Source organism: Rhineura floridana, chromosome 1, assembly GCF_030035675.1.
Source record: "Rhineura floridana isolate rRhiFlo1 chromosome 1, rRhiFlo1.hap2, whole genome shotgun sequence".
Taxonomy (NCBI): domain Eukaryota; kingdom Metazoa; phylum Chordata; class Lepidosauria; order Squamata; family Rhineuridae; genus Rhineura; species Rhineura floridana.
In genome coordinates this window covers 86,270,842-86,291,248 of record NC_084480.1, presented here as the reverse complement: position 1 = coordinate 86,291,248, position 20,407 = coordinate 86,270,842, and the positions used below count along the sequence as shown (strand labels likewise).

The 20,407-nt window shown below is 40.2% G+C and overlaps 1 protein-coding gene across 1 annotated transcript in view; it reads right to left on the bottom strand.

Moving 5' to 3' along the window:
* ADAMTS19 (ADAM metallopeptidase with thrombospondin type 1 motif 19) overlaps positions 1 to 20,106 on the bottom strand; it is a 228,121-nt gene extending 208,015 nt beyond the window's left edge. The window contains exon 1 of the mRNA XM_061609144.1: positions 19,829 to 20,106. Within this exon, the coding sequence (XP_061465128.1) occupies positions 19,829 to 19,946 (118 nt within the window). The 5' untranslated portion in view covers positions 19,947 to 20,106. The remainder of the gene's footprint in view (positions 1 to 19,828) is intronic.
* Between the last annotated feature and the right edge of the window lie 301 nt (positions 20,107 to 20,407).

Here is a 20,407-nt window from a genome sequence, read left to right as displayed (position 1 = left end):
TTCTTCCAAAATTAATTGCATTTTCTGTTGTTTCTTTTTTTTAATTCAGAGTTACATTTATTAAAATATCCCCTCATAAATGCCTTACTTGTATCCCAAACAATATTTTCATTTGTTCCTTTATGTAAATTATGTTCAAAAAACTCTTTTAATTTCTTCTTACATTCTTGTACTACTTTGTCATTCTGTAATAAAGATTCATTTAGTCTCCATCTAAATCCAATATTTTTTTTTTAAAGTTAATATCACAGGATTGTGGTCCGAAAAAGTTTTTGGTAATATATCCATTTTAAAAATATCCTTCGCTAGAATTTTAGACATCCAAATCATATCAATCCTCGAGAATGTTTTATGTCTTTCTGAAAAATAAGTAAATTCCTTTGCGTTATCATTTATATATCTCCAGGTATCCACCAATTCTAAATTTTCCATCAGTTCAAAGCAAATCTTCGGTAATTTACCCTGTGTCTCTTTAATATTTTTTTCAGAAAGTCTATCAATTTTTGGTGAGATTACCCCATTCCAATCACCCATGACGCACCAATGATCATATGAAAACTCTGACAATTTTTCCATAAGTCCTGTGTAAAACCTTGTTTTATCTTCATTGGGGGCATAAATACCCACTATCAAAATGTTTGTGCCCTGTAAAGTAATTTCAACTCCCACAAATCTACCACTATCATCCAGTAATACCAATTTAGGAAGCAATTGTGGGTTAATGTAAAGAACAACTCCATTTTTTTTTTGGTCCAGCCAAAATAAATTCTTCACCCAAATTTTTACAAATCAAATATTTGGAATCTTTCTTCTTAATATGAGTTTCTTGTAAACAAATTATATCCAATTTTAATTTTTTCAAATAATGAAACACTTTCTTTCTCTTCTGCGCCGTGTTGGCTCCATTTATATTCCAAGTTAGATATTTGTAATCCATCTTTAAGCGTGTATTTTAAAATGCGCCTGATGCTCCCTTTAATCCATCATCTTCCTTCCCCTCCTCTGCATGTTCTTGTTGACTTTGTTTCCCAGGAATTATATCCATATCTTTGAGTTTATCTTCTTCCATGTCTTTTAAAGCTTTTCTCAAGAAGTCCCTTGCTTTTTGAACAGTATTCAATCGATATTTCTGTTGTCTGAATGTAAAAATCACTCCTTCTGGAACATCCCATCTAAATTGAATTTTGCATTGCTTAAGTTTTTCTGTAAGGAAAGCATATTCTTTTCTCTTTCGTAAAAGTCTAATAGGAATTTCTTTCATCACCAGTATTTCCTTACCATCAATTTTAAAGGTATTGTTAAAATGTTGTTGTAATACCATATCTCTGGTCGTCTTCTTTATAAAGTGAACAAGCACATCTCTTGGAATTTTTTTCATTGTTGCATATCTGGAATTAATTCTATAAACTTTATCTATTTCAAATTTCATCTGATCTTCATTCAAATCCAGAAATTTTACTAAAGCATTAACAATTTTGTCTCTGATGTCTTCACCTGTTTCCTCAGGGATTGCACGGAATCTCAAACAATGTTCTTTATTTCTTAATTCAATCACAGCCATGTAGTCCAAATTTTTTTCTAATTCCAGATTTAATATATCTGTTCTATTCTTCAAGATTTGTACCTTTTCTTTAGTATTTTTTGCATCCTCCTTTATTTGCCCAATTGTCCCTTTAATCTCATCCACTTGTGTTTTAATATAGTCTTTTATATTTATCAATTCAGTTTTAACTTCCTATTTTAGATCACTAATCCCTTCCATTATTTTTTGAAACATATCTGGGGGTATAGCCCCTTCCTGTGGATCAATTGAACCTCTTCGCTCCTGAGCCTTAGCTGTTTTTCTAGTTATCATTCTCATAAGAAGCCTTTAATTTCTGATATTAACCACTGTTCCAAAACCTAGATGCAGTCTATTTCTTTCTTTTTTTCCTCCACCAACAGAAGAGTTAATATTCCAGGCCTGTTATTATGGTCCGGCCAGCACAGTTCTTATCTACGTCCAGGAATGCAAAACAATTCTGGTTCACAACACCAAGCGATTAGTAACATATACGAACAGCAGATTCGTCCAAAAAGAAATAGTCCAAGGAGAAAAATAGTCCAAAATATATTTCCATCAAATAATAAATACCTCTCATCCGTTTTTAAACTTTAAAACTCCAAATTCAGGCCAGCTTTTTGTCATTAAAAAAAATATAAATTGTTTACATTTTCTTTCTTCCTTAATTATATTTAAAAGAGAAAAAGTATGACTCACCCAGATTTCTCAATTGCTGATTCGTAAACAAATCCCTTTTACTGTAGTAATTTAAGCCAAATGACAAGATTTAGACAGAAGTAGGCTCGCTGGTTAAGAACGTTTTTAAGAAGAAAAAAAAAGCTTCGCTTTTTTCCAGTAGAGCTTGCATGGAAGTCCTGACTCCGTCTTCAGCCGATCGGCATGCCTTCTTATCTCAGGGATTTCCTGATCAATTCCAGCCGCCGACAGCTCAACGAAGTCCTGTGGAAAATCTGATCGGTTCTCCAATACCTTGGAGAACATTTAAGCCAGTCAAAGTTTCCTCTTGGCTGGCTTTTAACTGAAAAAAGCTTCCTGTGAGGCAGAGATCTCTCAGAGACAATCACCAGCTGAGCACTCACTTCCGGGAAGTCCCAACATTCAGCTTCTTTGAATGTCCACGAGTTCTAGTATTATGAGAGAGGGAGAAGAACTTTTCTCTATCCACTTTCTCAATGCCATGCATAATTTTATACTCTTCTATCATGTCTCCTCTGACCCACCTTTTCTCTAAACTAAAAAGCCCCAAATGCTGCAACCTTTCCTCGTAAGGGAGGCGCTCCATCCCCTTGATCATTCTGGTTGCCCTCTTCTGAACCTTTTCCAACTCTATAATATCCTTTTTGAGATGAGGCGACCAGAACTGTACACAGTATTCCAAATGTGGCCGCACCATAGATTTATACAACGGCATTATGATATCGGCTGTTTTATTTTCAATACCTTTCCTAATTATCGCTAGCATGGAATTTGCCTTTTTCACAGCTGCCGCACACTGGGTCGACATTTTCATTGTGCTGTCCACTACAACCCCGAGGTCTCTCTCCTGGTCGGTCACCGCCAGTTCAGACCCCATGAGCGTATATGTGAAATTCAGATTTTTTGCTCCAATATGCATAATTTTACACTTGTTTATATTGAATTGCATTTGCCATTTTTCCGCCCATTCACTCAGTTTGGAGAGGTCTTTTTGGAGCTCTTCGCAATCCCTTTTTGTTTTAACAACCCTGAACAATTTAGTGTCGTCAGCAAACTTGGCTACTTCACTGCTCACTCCTAATTCTAGGTCATTAATGAACAAGTTGAAAAGTACAGGTCCCAATACCGATCCTTGAGGGACTCCACTTTCTACAGCCCTCCATTGGGAGAACTGTCCGTTTATTCCTACTCTCTGCTTTCTGCTTCTTAACCAATTCCTTATCCACAAGAGGACCTCTCCTCTTATTCCATGACTGCTAAGCTTCCTCAGAAGCCTTTGGTGAGCTACCTTGTCAAACGCTTTTTGAAAGTCTAAGTACACTATGTCCACTGGATCACCTCTATATGCTTGTTGACACTCTCAAAGAATTCTAATAGGTTACTGAGACAGGACTTTCCCTTGCAGAAGCCATGCTGGCTCTGCTTCAGCAAGGCTTGTTCTTCTATGTGCTTAGTTAATCTAGCTTTAATAATACTTTCTACCAGTTTTCCAGGGACAGAAGTTAAGCTAACTGGCCTGTAATTTCCGGGATCCCCTCTGGATCCCTTTTTGAAGATTGGCGTTACATTTGCCACTTTCCAGTCTTCAGGCACGGAGGAGGACCCAAGGGACAAGTTACATATTTTAGTTAGCAGATCAGCAATTTCACATTTGAGTTATTTGAGAACTCTCGGGTGGATGCCATCCGGGCCCGGTGATTTGTCAGTTTTTATATTGTCCATTAAGCCTAGAACTTCCTCTCTCGTTACCACTATTTGTCTCAGTTCCTCAGAATCCCTTCCTGCAAATGTTAGTTCAGGTTCAGGGATCTGCCCTATATCTTCCACTGTGAAGACAGATGCAAAGAATTCATTTAGCTTCTCTGCAATCTCCCTATCGTTCTTTAGTACACCTTTGACTCCCTTATCATCCAAGGGTCCAATCGCCTCCCTAGATGGTCTCCTGCTTTGAATGTATTTATAGAATTTTTTTTGTTGGTTTTTATGTTCTTAGCAATGTGCTCCTCAAATTCTTTTTTAGCATCCCTATTGTCTTCTTGCATTTCTTTTGCCAGAGTTTGTGTTCTTTTTTATTTTCTTCATTCGGACAAGACTTCCATTTTTTGAAGGAAGACTTTTTGCCTCTAAGAGCTTCCTTGACTTTGCTCATTAACCATGCTGGCATCTTCTTGGCCCTGGCGGTACCTTTTCTGATCTGCGGTATTGAGCTTCTAATATAGTGTTTTTAAACAACTTCCAAGCATTTTCGAGTGATGTGACCCTCTGGACTTTGTTTTTCAGCTTTCTTTTTACCAATTCCCTCATTTTTGTGAAGTTTCCTCTTTTGAAGTCAAATGTGACCGTGTTGGATTTTCTTGGCAATTGGCCAGTTACATGTATGTTTAATTTAATAGCACTGTGGTCACTGCTCCCAATCGGTTCAACAACACTTACATCTCGCACCAGGTCCCGGTCCCCACTGAGGATTAAGTCCAGGGTTGCCGTCCCTCTGGTCGGTTCCATGACCAACTGGTCTAGGGAATAGTCATTTAGAATATCTAGAAACTTTGCTTCTTTGTCATGACTGGAACACATATGCAGCCAGTCTATGTCCGGGTAGTTGAAGTCACCCATTACTACCACATTTCCTAGTTTGGATGCTTCCTCAATTTCATATCTCATCTCAAGGTCTCCCTGAGCATTTTCATCAGGGGGACGATAGATCGTTCCCAGTATTAAGTCCCTCCTGGGGCATGGTATCACCACCCACAATGATTCTGTGGAGGAGTCTGCCTCTTTTGGGGTTTCGAGCTTGCTGGATTCAATGCCTTCTTTCACGTATAGAGCGACTCCGCCACCAATACGTCCTTCCCTGTCCTTCTGATATAGTTTATATCCAGGGATAACCATATCCCACTGGTTTTCTCCATTCCACCAGGTCTCGGTTACGCTCACTATATCAATGCTCTCCTCTAAGACCAAGCACTCCAGTTCTCCCATCTTGGTTCGCAGGCTCCTAGCATTAGCGTACAGGCACTTGTAAGCAGTGTCTCTCTTCAAGTGTCTTTGGCACTTGTGGTTAGGCCTGTGGTAATTTTGCTCTTCTGAATTTATATCCTGTGCCCCTGCTCTCACAATGCCTACTTCTAGGCCTACCCCTTTTAAAATTTCATCATTTCTTTGGTTTTTATCCCAGGGGGGAGGTTTATTCCGAACCGGACCTTTCTCAGTTCCTGTCGGGTTTCCCCCCTCAGTCAGTTTAAAAGCTGCTCTGCCACCTTTTTAATTTTAAGTGCCAGCAGCCTGGTTCCATTCTGGTTCAAGTGGAGCCCGTCCCTTTTGTACAGGCCCGGCTTGTCCCAAAATGTTCCCCAGTGCCTAACAAATCTAAACCCTTCCACCCGACACCATCGTCTCATCCACGCATTGAGACTGCGAAGCTGGGCCTGTCTGGCTGGTCCTGCGCGTGGAACCGGTAGCATTTCAGAGAAAGCCACCTTGGAGGTCCTCTATGTTTTCCCTCTGCAGGTTAGTTTAAAGGGTTTAGTTTAAAGTTTTTAATAAAGTGGCCCTTAGTGCAACCCAGCTGTTCTGTGTCTGTGTATTTACTTCAACCCTCAGTCACAATCAGAATGATAACCTTTTCCAAGCCTAGCTTTCAGTGAAGAGCAAATATTGCCCATTTCAAAGGAGCATTATACTTCAGGCAAAATGCATCTTCACCCTCAAAAGACATACTGCAATAATTCAGATCACTTGCAATAGAATAAGAACATAGGCTCATCAAGAATGTAAAAAAGGGGAGAGTAAGGGAGAAAATAGCAGATGTTCCTGAAGCTAGGAGAAATTAACTCAAGGAAGGGCAATCTGTCTACCCAAAAGAAAGAGTAATTTACTGATATATACTGAGTCTCCCTTCCCTTCTTTGCACATTGTTTTAAGATTAGCTAGGGATTTTATTCAGTTTGTAATCTTGAGTTCTTTTATAGTTCCTTTCTCTTCTACTTCAGCAACCTTTGAAATAGGTTTTAATTGGTTTTAATCTTTATTACTGTGATGTACGTCTCTCTGTTTTTCACTTTCCCACCTCTAACTTCCCATTTCTATTTTGCATTCTGCTCTTGTAGCTTTAACTCACTAGTTTCCTTTCTGTTCAGTTCTCTTTCTATTGAAGAACTTCTTATTTCAACAAGTCTTTTAAAAGTAGAGACCTTATGCCAGTCTGCATCTGTGTTGGAATTGTTTTTAAATATGTTTTTTAAAATAGTTTTAAAGACTTTTAAAATATGTTATTTTATTATTATTATTATTATTATTATTTCCATTTATAGACCACTTACTATCTAAAAGATATCAAAGCGGTTTACAATAGAACACACAAGGTACAATAAAAATATCTAATTAATTTACAAAGCAAAATACATAAACAATATCCATATACATGAACAAGTTAATGTAAAATTTCTTGCTTTAACCATATTTTCTACTTAGGCTGCAATTCAACGGTTCTTGCGAAGGGAAGCCCCGGGACAATGGGATGCATCAGAGACCTCTGATGTCATAAGGGGAGATCCAATGTCACATCCACCTGAGATTGAGTTCTGACTCTTAAACAGACAAAAAGGGGGAGTGTAGGTGGTGGTTTGGCAGCATATTGGGAGGTGGACCATGAAATAGCTTGGCTCCCAAGGACCTAAAACTGGCTCAGCCACCCAACAACTGGGGAGAGATTTAGACCAGCCCAAGAGCTGACATAAATATCCCCCTTGTATTACTCTACCATTGGAAACATATGCCACTTGTGCCTCTTTGTCTTTGGGAGGTAGTATAATAGGGAAAGGAATATCATCATCAACAAAAAACAAGTAAATGGTTATGTTAGAAATTTAAGGATTAGTTTTAATTTGTGTTGCATCTAGTGCTTCTAGATTCCACCCTCATAAAATTTCCCCATTATTTTCCCCCATTCATCGTGCTCTCTTTCTCTCTGATGATTTTTTCTGCATAACTCTGAATGTTGGATAACCACTCCATTTTGTAATCTTTTTACAATGGCAAATTATCGCTGTGGGTGTCAAAAAAACAACAGTGAGCACCCCTTGAAACAAGCCCCTTAGTCTCTAATTCTACATTTAATGGAATAACTAGAGCTGGCAGTAAGTAGTTACTTTAAAACAATTGGGTGGAAAATAACACCAACTAATCAGCACAAGGGCTTGTATGATTTATGGAGTTTTCAGAGGCATGGAACCCCAGACCCAATGTTAGCTAAAGGCCAGTTTGATAACTGGAATGCATAATGAGAAAATCACTCTGCTTACTAAAAAGCAGGAGGTATTTTATTAAACTTGTCTACCAAGTTAGTAAAGACAGATAAGGCAGGCCAGAATGTTGAGATGGGTTTTCCCTTCTATTCAACAGGTAATGCCGCAGTAAGTTCATCTGAGAAAAGTGCGGCACTCCAAAGAAACCCTGAATTCAATATTTGAATAATCCCTTCAGAGCTGTGGCTTTTATGGTTGAAGGTGGCAGAGCTTTTCCAGTTCCCTGGATCCTCTGTGGCACCTTTCGGGGTAGAACACTAGTTCTGCTTTCTCTTCCCTGATAAAGAGGAATGTTCTGATGTGAACCCATCATGCCTCTGCTGCAACTGTGTTTTCTGTTCTTCAACTTTCCTTCTCCCTTCACCTCTTGCTCCCCCTCTCATGGTGCCACTTGAGCCAGTCATTTCACTCTGGCCCTGTTATTTCTGCCCTGTTCTCAATTTAAATGTTGTTGATTACAAAGTTAACACAATTAAATTTCAGATGTAAATTACAGCCTCCTGCTTTTTATGTGCACTTAGACTGTGCACTTATACTTTTAACATTTTTTAAAGATTCTTTGCTTTTAAGATGTTTTATAGATATTTTTAGTGTTTTATCGCTTGTTTGCCACTCTGGGAGGCAGCAGGATATAAATTTGATAATTAATAAACTTCTTGTTTATAAGTGTTTATACCTTCTTGTTCCAGTTCTTGTCCTTCTCTTAGATATTTCCAAACTCTTACTCGATCTCTCGTTTAATTGGTTTCATCTTTCTACTAAACCATCTCTATCTCCACCGTGCTCTTGTAGACATGAGCATATAAAAACACAGGAAGTTGCTTTATATCAAGTAATATCACTAGTCCATCTAACTGGAAGCAATTCTCCAAAGTCACAAGCAGAGATCTTTCCCAGCCCTGTTACCTCAGATCTTTTTAGGTAAAGGTGCCAAAAATTGAACTGAGAATTTTATCACTGCTCTTCCATGGAGCTTTAGATTCATCCTACTGAATGGAATTCTATTTTGCATAGCACTTCTACAGATCATTTCTCCATGTAGTTGAAAAAAATTGAAAGAAGTAAGGATGCCAACCTGGTACCCATGAGTGCCATGGTGCCCACGAAAGCCTTCACTGGTACTCCCAGTAAGGAGCCCCAGGCTCTGAGGTTTCATATTTTACAAAAGAAGTTTCTAGCTCTCTTAGAAAGAATGGTACAAAGCAAAACATGCAGGTACCCTTCTAAATAATTCCTGTGAAATGAGTCAACCTGACTGCTCCCATCCATCAGTGTTTTTAGCCAGAGTGAAATCAGAGCTGTGATTAATAAGTGAGTTGTTTGGATGCCAGAAATAGGAATACCATGAGTAAAGAGCTTGGTTTCCCCCTTCCCTTTAGTGCACTTTTCCTGCTTCTGTCTTATTTTCTAATTGTCTGCCCATCCTTTTACCTAGCCAACAAGATGCATCTTTCCTGCAATGGATTCATCTGAGATCAGGTACTTCCTAGAAAGTCTTTTCTGCAAATACTACTACAAAATAAATGTAGGTGGGTGTTAAAGAACTCCCTCCCCAAATGGCAAATGCAAAATGTGAAAACTTTCCAAAAAGACTCAGGCATGTCTTCTCCTGTGCTGGAGCTGGACTCCAGGCACTAATTAAGAATTCACTGTATAGTTAACTTACAGTGCAAATGGTATACAAGTCTACTTCAGAAGTAAGTCTCTTTGTATCTAATGGGGCTTACTCCCAGGTAAGTGGGTACAGGATGGCAGCCTAGGCTTTGGTTTAGGGTTGGCATTGAGGAAAACAGGGTTGTTGTACCTTTAACTGTTGTATTTCCACAATCCTGACTAGCAGGCATAGCTGACTTACCATGGTAAACTTAAAGTTGTCCTGTAGGGGTGGAGGGGGACAGAAGCAGTACTCTCTCTAATTTTGTATGATGCCATGCTCCCATGGCAGCCATTTTGTTAGTAGCACCCTCAGCACAGTCTCAAAATTTGAAATATGCTTGCCGATCCAAAAAGGTTGGACACACATGTTGTAAATGATGTACATGATCTGTACATTTTCACCAGTTGTACCACAGCACTTAAATGTCTGTTGCTATATTATTATAACAAAACAATAAACATTGGTGCTGTTGATTGTCTTAATGCAGTGGCATTTGTATGTTTGGCTGTAGTGCTGTGAATAAAAAGGTAAAAGTGTCCCCGCACTTGTAGTGCGAGTCGTTTCCGACTCTTAGGGTGACGTCTTGCGACATTTACTAGGCAGACCATATATATGGGGTGGGATTGCCAGTTCCGTCCCTGGCCTTTCTTTACCCCCCAGCATATGCCAGGTACTCATTTTACCAACCACGGATGGATGGAAGGCTGAGTGGACCTCGACCCCTTTTACTGGAGATTCGACTTCCTCCTTTAGTTGGAATCGAACTCCGGCTGTGAGCAGAGCTTCCGCTGTGTTACTGCCGCTTACCACTCTGCACCACGGAGGATCTTAGTGCTGTGAATACCTATGTTAAATAAATTCAGCTCTTAGATTTATAGCAGGTAAAAACTATAGTTCAGGTCTCCATCACACTTTACCTTCAGAGCTGTCCCTCGAGTTCTGTGATAAAACAAATCTGTTTTCTGTTTCTGTCTGACATTTTCACTGATGTTCTCCCACCTAGCCAATTTCTTCCGATGGTAAATCTGATAGTGCCTGCTTAAACATATCTATCTACAACTCAAACAAGTGATAAAGTAAACAAAGAAAAGCCTTTTGAACTCTGACCTTTCCAAAAGAACAATTATTCCCACTCAGCTCCATGCCCTTATGAACAAACATAAGAACATAAGAACATAAGAAGAGCCTGCTGGATCAGGCCAGTGGCCCATCTAGTCCAGCATCCTGTTCTCACAGTGGCCAACCAGGTGCCTGGGGGAACCTTCCCCTTATAATTTTTTAAAACCCTATAGAAAGCTATATGGAAATGCCACACCATAATTTCTAATGAGAAATAATTCCCAATAAAGAATAACTAATGTTGGATGGGGAACAATTTCAGTCAGGGATAGGAGAGGGAATAAGAAAGAAAGTGTGTGGATAAAAAGGTGTATAACTTATAGCTACATGTCTGACTCACAATAGTCATGGTCAGTGCTGACCATTTTAGTGGAAAAAGAAGAACATATAATTTGAGCTTCTTCTTTAACCCTGTTTTCAATCCTATCAGTTTCTGCACGCTATTTTATGCTCAATATCAAGAGAAAATGTGTATCCAAATTGGTACTTTCTGACAGTCTATATAAATAATTGCAACTTACTTTTCCTTGATCTGCATATGCTCCCCCCTCCCGTCCCCAAGAAAATGTTTAGATTTGACAGCATTTTTAGTTTACTCAACTGGTTTGTAGGAGGAAAGACACAAGTAGGGTTGCCAGGCTCAGGGCCTGAAACTGATCCTGTATCTTTAGGAGAAGTCAGCCAAATGCAGGTGTTCTTGCAACACTGTAATAGGAAAAACCACAAGGTGGAATTCTCCCTTCCCCCTGCACAACTTTTAAAGATACAGGAGACTTCTTGGTTGCCATGCCCAGCCTCCAAGAGGTCTTCTGTATCTTTAAAAGTTGTGCAGGGTGAAGGGAGAACTCTACCTTGTGGTTTTTCCCATTACAGCGTTGCAAGAACACCTGCACTTGGCTGACTTTCTCTTCTCCTAATGATACAGGATCAGTCTCAGGCCCTGAACCTGGCAACCCTAGACACAAGGTAGAAGTGAGAAAAGTGAGATCAAGACTTTAAATCAAATAGGAGCTGTGCCATATGGCAAGCTGTGGCCACAGCAACTCATCCTGTGGATCAGGACAATCTTCTCTATAATCATTATTACTTATTGTTATTATTTATTCAATTTATTAGTTACTTGATACCCAAAGGTCCCCAAGTGACTCACACAATGTTAAAACGAGAACAAATAAAAACACGATAAAACGTAATAATAAATAACAACAAATCAATAGAAATAGCACCCCCACACAGCCACAGAAAGGTTTGGCAGCACATTAAAAGAGAACATCATAGGCAGCAAAATATCATAAGCAACTAAAAAGATATATGATGGCATGGAAGAAGTTGCCTAATATACTCCAAGTAGAGCAATTTTAAGTGACAACTAGAGGCTCCTTTGGGCCATTCTGTTTAGAAGAAACAGTGGATGCCTAAACCACCTGTAGGTTATTGCTAACAAGTGATAACGCATCCATATGCTGACCATAGTACCTACCCAGCCATAAACAAATAGAACAATCTGCCTTTGGCTGGGCCAATTTTACCTAGCTCTAATAAAAACAAACACAATTCTTGTTGGGGACTTGGGGAGATGGGGAGAGAAAAGAAAGAATACAGGTGGCAAAAACTCCCTAGATTCATTCTGTGTAAACATCAGCAATTATGTTGACAAATATGCAAACAACAGTATTAGTCACATGCCTCCCATGATGTTTACATAGTACTTAGGGCTATATTCAACTAAGTCCTACTCAGAGTCCTATTAAAATTAATAAATCTAAGTTAGTCATGTCTATTAATTTCAATGGGTCTACTCTGAGTACGACTAGCACTGAATTCCACCCTTAGTTTTAACTATTGTTCTCCCATAGTCAGCGTCATACACATATGCTGGAAAATCTGCAGCACTAAACACCCATGTATAAAACCTGGCAGTTGTGCTTAAGTTTAAACAACTATTTTCCCTTGGTGTCAGTTAAATATATCTTACCCCAACTCCAACAGTTTGAACTGAAACAAGCAAACTGAACTATAACTTAAAAGTCAACATTTTCACCCAATTTCCCTGTATAAATCCTATCAAATCTGGCAATTCCACAAGTTTTAACAGGAATAAACCAAACTAGTTCTAGTACTCACAAAATGTTGGCAAGCTGTTTTTAATATTCTTCAGCTGAAACCTGGTTTTTGAATGAAAGCCAATGATGTCTTAATAGCTGTAGCACTGTTCCATAGATTAAAGCCAGCCAACCACAAAGAGTAGGATATGCTCATTTGAGTTGCCACTGGCTCTCTTCAGCCTCATAACCACTGTCAGCAACATCCCTGTTCTTATTCTATATGCTTCTGCAGGTGGATACATTAATAAAAGGCTAAACAAAAAGAATAATTGCTTTGTTTTAAATCAATTCAGGATTTTACATCATCCCAGCTGCCAGTACTCCACCCCAGATCTTGGCAAAGTTACTTTTTTAAACTACAACTCCCATCAACCCAAGCCAGCATGGGCACTGGATTGGGCTGATGGGAGTTGTAGTTCAAAAAAGTAACTTTTCCAAGCTCTGCTCCACCCACCCTTAAATATCCTCGGACTTTTGTTCATTGCAGAAACCATTGCTGTTGTTGCTGGGTCTAAATCTGACTTCCAGTTGATATAATCCAGGATAAAATCTGCTGAAGTCATACCAGTGTTTAACTGCTATCTCAAAGGAATTGTTTATACATTCAAAGACTCAAAGGTTGTTTCAATCCCAACCAAAGAAAGCTGGTCATAAATGGCCTCATTTGCACACATCAAACCATGGTTTAGCACTATAAGCATGAGCTGAACTGAACTGAACTGAAACAAAGCTTACATACTCTCTTCACCCCTCTCCTCCTCCCATGTGGCTATTTTCTAAATCTCAGTCTGGTTGTTTGGATCAGGGATTGTGGTTTATCACAAACTCTGATCAAAACAAGCCAACTTCACCATGGTTATGTTTAACAAGCCATGGTTTGTTTAACTAACCAGAATTTGTAATAAACCAAGACTCCTTGTCCAGATGACATGACAAGCCGAGATTCAGGAAAATTTAAAGTCCACATAGCCCAAATGTGTTGGTACATATACCGAGTCAAACAGTTGGCCCATCTAGCTCAGTATCGTCTACAATGACTGGCACCGGATATCCAAGGTTTCAGGCAAGAGTCTCCCCCAGCCATACCTGGAGATGCCAGTGACTGAACTTGGGACATTCTGCATGCAATGCAGATGGTCTACCACTGAACCATGGCCCTTCCCCAGCCTTTCTATCAAATGTGGCAACTGCACAAATCATAGTCGAAAATGGAAGCAAAGGCCACACTGGAAGAGAAGGCGAAGAAGCCTGAGGCTCATGCAGATGCATATCCGAACATTGTCACTTTACCGTACTCAGAACTTGTATTAGCTAGACCAACCGTTTCTGAGCTATTTATTTGGAACATTTATAAACTACTAAACATTACAGGATACTACAGAAGTATACAACAGTGAAACAATAAAAAATGCAGTGTATAAAAACAGATAAACAGTTCTCAAAAAAGAAATCAGATTCTGCCCGCAAGTAATCTCATCCTTCTGGGAAAGCGCATGAAAAAAAATAGCATCCCACAAAATGTGTTAACAGAAGACAACCCCAGCCACAAGCAATGTTGCCACATTCTGCCCTAGCTGCAGCTTCCAGACCAGGCATAAGGACAGACCATTTAGAATGCATTGCTATGATCCAAACCAATGAATGCACCACTGCAGCCAAGTTATCTCTCTCCTAGAATGGCTAGAGGTGGTGCACCAGCCAAAAAGCACTCCTAACCACCAAGGCCACTTGAGCCTCCAGTGACAATGATGGATTAAGGAGTACTCCCAGACTATATACCACTTTCTTCAGAGGAAGTACAACCACATCCAGAACAAGTAACTGACCTATATCCCAGGCAGTAGAACCACTTACCCACAGGACTTCTGTCTTATCAGAGTTCACTTTGTCCCCACAAGCTGATTGTTGCTTGATTTAACTGAGCATAAACCCAGATAATCCCAATTATAAACTTCTGTCTAACTGTCCTGCAATTGTCTCTCTTTACTTCAGTGCGTTGAACCTGGCATGCTGCTGCGTCAGATCCACCCCTGCTGCCTGATAACTCTGTACAAACTGGCTTTCATGGCTGCTGTGGTCCTTCAGCCAATCATTTAAAAATACCCCCCACAGCATGAAGGAGGTGATTTTGGTGAGGGAAACAGTCAGGGAAGGGTAAAGTATCCCACTTCACCACTCTCATTCTCAATACAGCCTCCCTAAGGGTGCAATTCATGAAGGAAGAGAATGAGGAGACATTGTTGTTAGCAGAACGTAACACATATTACACATCACATTTAATGTTCCAGCGGACAGAAGGAATATAAATGCAAAGTTTGCTTATCCCAAAAAACCTTTTAAATCACGTCAGTTTCTGAAATGCACTCAAAGGCCAATCTGAAGTCAAAGTTAGCTGTATTAGAGAAACAGAGCCCTGTGTGTGGAAAATGCATTGCCACTCATTCCAGGAGAGAGAAGTAGGCAGAATTAAAAAGTTGACAGAAAGAAACAGAAAATAACAAAACCAAAAAGGGATTGCAAAGGGCTTCAACAGGGTCACTCCAAATTTGGTGATTGGGCAGTAAATTGGCAAATATAGTTTGATGTAAGTTAGTGTAGTTATACTGGAGCAAAAAAATCCTAATGTCACATATACACTAGCGGAGTCACAGCTGGCCGTAGGGATGTTGAAGAATTCTGACAAAAACAGAAATAGGAGCAGAAATTGCTAATATTTTGCTTATTCATCCCATGTCCAGAATGGAAATCAATCCAGCAAATACAATCAGTATTTACTGTTGTAGCTGTGTTCAGTCCACCAATGATACATAACTGATTTGCATTGTGCTTCCATTGCACTGAAATGAATGGGATGGAATGTTGTAATGACAAGGTAAAATATATAAATAATTACATACATTATGTAAGTTATATATTTTTGCCACAATGGACAGTAAGACGAATAACATAGTTTTTGGTGGAAGACAAATAGCAACAGAACGGAAAAAGTGCTGCATGCGGCCAATACAGGCATACCCCACTTAATGTCACTTCACTTAACGTCGCCTCGCTATAACGTACATGCTCCATACGCCACCATACCCCGCTTAACGTACGCGTGCTTCGCAATTACGGACACTTAATGGCATGATGCCACTGCCATCTAGTGGCGATTTCAGTGCAGTACATGCATAGATAATTGCTTCACTTTAAGTACATTTTCACTTTACATACATGCTCCAGTCCCATTGCATGTTAAATCGGGGTATGCCTGTACAGAGTAGAACAAAAAACTATGCCTTCTTGCTTCCCTAGTTGGCAGTGACTGACCAGGAATGAGACCATGGGGTGGTAAGAGATAGCTGGAGGAAAATGCTGACCCAGTGTATGGCAGCTGTGAAAAGGATGAATCCATGCTAGGGATCATTAGGAAAGGGCCTGAAAATAAATCTGTCAATATCCTAATTCCATTATACAAATCTATGGTGGAACCACACTTGGAATACTGTGTACAGTTCTCGTCACCTTGCCTCAAAAAGGATATTACACAGCTAGAAAGATTCAGAAAAGGGCAAACAAAATGATCAAGGGAATGGAGCAACTCCCCTATGTGGAAAAGTTACAAAATTTGAACTTCTTAATTTAGAAAAAAGGCAAGTAAGAGAGAACATTATAGTTGTTATGTGCCTTCAAGTTGATTAAGTCTTATGGCAACCCTGTGAATCAGCAACCTCCAAGAGCATCTGTTATAAACCACCCTGTTCAGATCTTGTAAGTTCAGGTATGTGGCTTCCTTTATGGAATCAACCCATCTATTGTTTGGTCTTCTTCTTTTTCTACTCCCTTCTGTTTTCCCCAGCATTATTGTCTTTTCTAGTGAATCATGTCTTCTCACTATGTCTCCAAAGTATGATAACCTCAGTTTCATCATTTTAGTTTCTAGTGATAGTTCTGGTTAAATTTGTTCTAACACCTAATTATTTGTCTTTTTCGCAGTCCATGGTATACGCAAAGGTCTTCTCCCACACCACATTTCAAATGAGTTGATTTTTCTCTTATCCACTTTTTTTACTGTCCAACTTTCACATCCATCCATAGAGATTGGGAATAACATGGTCTGAATGATCCTGACTTTAGTTTTCAGTGATACATCTTTACATTTGAGGACCTTTTCTAGTTCTCTCATTGCTGCCCTACCCAGTCCTAGCCTTCTTCTGATTTCTTGACTATTGTCTCCATTTTGGTTAATGACTGTGCTGAGGTATTATCCTTGACAAATTTAATGTCCTCATTGTCAACTTTAAAGTTACATAAATCTTCTGTTGTGACGTTCAGCTGTGGTCCTGCTTTTGTGCTTTCCTCTTTAACTTTCATCAGCATTCGTTTCAAATCATTTCTGCTAGTAGTATGGTATCATCTGCATATCTTAAATTATTGATATTTCTCCCTCCAATTTTCACACCTCCTTCATCTTGGTCCAATCCCGCTTTCCATATGATATATTCTGCATATAGATTATACAAAGAGGGTGATAAAATATACTCATCTCACACCCTTTCCGATTGGGAACCAATCAGTTTCTCCATATTCTGTTCTTACAGTAGCCTCTTGTCCAGAATATAGGTTGAGCATCAGGACAATCAGATGCTGTGGCACCCCCATTTCCTTTAAAGCATTCCATAGTTTTTCATGATCTACACAGTCAAAGGCTTTGCTGTGATCTATAAAGCACAGGGTGATTTTCTTCTGAAATTCCTTAGTGTGTTCCATTATCGAACATATGTTTGCAATATGATCTCTGGTGCCTCTTCCCTTTCTAAATCCAGCTTGGATGTTTGGCATTTCTCGCTCCAGATATGGTAAGAGCCTTTGTTATAGAATCTTGAGTATTACTTTACTTGCATGGGATATTAAGGCAATAGTTCGATAATTACTACATTCCCTGGGATCCCCTTTCTTTGGAATTGGGATGTATATTGAACGCTTCCAGTCTGTGGGCCATTGTTTAGTTTTCCATAAATCTTGACAATTTTAGTCAAAATTTGGACAGATTCAGTCTCAGTAGCTTGTAGCAACTCTGTTAGTATGCCATCTGTTCCTGGTGATTTGTTTATTCCAAGTATTTTAAGAGCAGCTTTCGCCTCACGTTCTAAAATTTCTCTTTTATTTCTATACAATAACTATTGTAATAGTTCTCTTTGTCCCTACATACTAGTCACTGTATCATTGCATTTAGAGGCATATACAATTATGCATGGTGCGGAGAAAGTGGATAGAAAGGCTTTTTCTCTAATGAAGTTGAATGTTGGAAGAGTCAGGACAAACAAAATACTTTTTCACAGAGCACATAGGTAAACTATGAAATTCACTACCACAAGCAGTAGAGATGGCCACCTACTTGGATGGCTTTAAAAGAGAATAAGGCTATCAATAAGACTACTATCCATGATGGCTATGTACTACCTCCAGGGAGGCAGTATACCTCTGAGTACCAGTTGCTGGGAACTGCAAGTAAGAAGAGCATTGTTGCATTCAGGTCCTGCTTTCAGGCTTCCCATAAGCATCTGGCTGGCCACTATGAGAATAGGATGTTGGACTAGACGGTCTATTGGCCTGATCCAGTGGGGCTTTTCTTGTCTTCTTAATAATAAAAGGTGTGCAGCTTTATTGTCCTGCCTTTTTAAAAAAAGACTGATTACTTTCATTAACAAACTTGAACAAATAATGTCACAGAGGATCTTTAATATACTTTATCATGTAAATCAGGTGGTGGTGTTTTTCTGAGGATGATATTCCCTTGGGGGTAATCTGTTGGGGGCCGCATGCAAGTGGTGAGTGGAGCTGGAGCCAAAGGTGAATAGGGACACCTCTTTTCTCTCTCTTTGTCTTCCTCCCCCTTTTCTCTTTCTGTCACTCCTTTCTCCTTTTCCCACCCCTTTGCTTTCTTCCTCTCTCTGCCACTTTCCCTCCCCCTCCTTGCCTCCCACATGGAATTAGGCCCAAGGCCACAAATTGGTCACCCCAGTGTAGGTGATTTCTCAGGGCCCTTTTCTTCTGAGGCCACACGAACAGCAACTTCAGTATAGTTCACACAAACAGCACTCAATCCTGTCTCTTGAAAATGCAACCACTTCTGCAAATACCTCCTTACACAGTTTTGAGCAGAAGTGGCTCACCCACTGAGCCAGAGTTGCAGCAATTGCCTCCCAGCAGGGATGTCACTACCGCTTACTGGAATGGGGAGGGGGGAGGGGGCAGCAATGTCAGGGCTGCATGGGTGCACCAGTGGAAGCTCCAGATTGACTCTGCTGGTTCAGGCACACAGCCCCGACCTCACCACTGCCTCGTCGCTGCTGGGTGGCTATTGCTACGGCTCTGCCCCACTGTGTGAGCCACTTCTGTTCAGAACTATGTAAGCAGGTGCTTCAACAACTGTAACCGTGCTATCACAAACTAAAATAAAGAATAGCTCTGAGGGCATTGTGGAAGTCACTGGAAACTCATGATAATAACCACAAACCTTAAGACCTATGAAGCATCCTCCATATTATTGTGTTTATTTCAAGTGACCATCCATGCAACACTTGCCTGTGTGGAACAGGCCTGGGAGAAGAGCTAAAAATGGAGATTACAGAAGTACTGATTGTTCTTTATCAGAAGACAGCTGCAATGATATGTACACTTACTTTAGAAATGAGTACCCCAAATGCAATTAAAATAAGAATGTTATGTTCTATACATTACATATAATTAACTTGTAGAATTCACTACCACAAGATGTGGTGGAGGCTACCAGCTTAGATTACTTTAAAAAAGGATTAGAAAAATTTACAGAAGATGTCTATTAATATACATGAGCCATGACTGCTAAAACAAGAACCTCCATGTTCAGAGACAGCTTACAACTGAACATCAGAGGCTACAGACAAACATTAAGGAGTAGCCACCAACGTCACACCCTGCTTGTGAAATTTGAAAGACACATAGCCGGCTTTGTAGCAGACCATGGGTTCAGGTTGAAAGTCCACTCAGCCACACTTAGAGCCTTTTGCAGGGCCAACCCTACCATTTAATCAGATGACTGATGCTTAGGGGGGAGTAGCAACAGTAGTCCCCCACTGTTCCCCTTGAGCCCCCTAACCTAGCCTGTCCTGCCTGCCCCTAAGGAAATCTGTTGCCCTCAGATATGGTGGAGGACATTCTCCTGCTATCAGTGTTGAAGTCGTCTTCATGAGGAATGTACTCCCTAACAGTACACAAAAAAGGAAAGACACATACTTTTGAATAACCACTACAGCACAAAGAAAGTGAGGAAGGAAAATCTTTTTGCAAAAGAAGGATAAAATACAGAAGGAGAAAAAATTGCAAGACTAGGAGATTACTAGTACTGCAAGCCTTACCAAACCACCACAAGTGCTGAAGGAAGCAATGGAGCCAGGGTAATGTAGCACAGACCCGCTGTAGTAACATGATCTCTCTGTCTGGGACTGAGCAGCATTTGGGAGACTCCCCCTCTCACTCATTAGTCGTTCTTCCACTGCAAAGCCTGGTGCCAGGAAGCGGCTGTCCCTCTTGAGCAGCAGATAGAGCTCCTGAGCAAAAGCTGGTATTCTGAGCAGCACCTCATCCCCATCCTCTGGAGAAGATGACAGAGGTGAGGGAGGTGACAGCTGAAAAGTAGTATTAGATCCCTGAGGAAGAGGAGACCAGTGATAGAACTCCTGAGATTCATATTCATCCTCTGAGCCCTCGTCCTCCAAGGACCCCACAACTGGCTGCAGCTGTCTGTCAGATGAGGAAGAGACTGAGCGGACCTCACGAGAGCTGCCCACCACCTGAGTGGATGCAGAAGTAGCACTAATATTGCTTCTGCTATTCCCAAAGTTTCCATCAGTGCTGCAGCTGCCTCCTGCACCGCTGCCTCCATTGGGTTCCTGCTGGCCCCTGCTCCACAGTGCTGGGTAGACAATCTCCCACTCCTCAG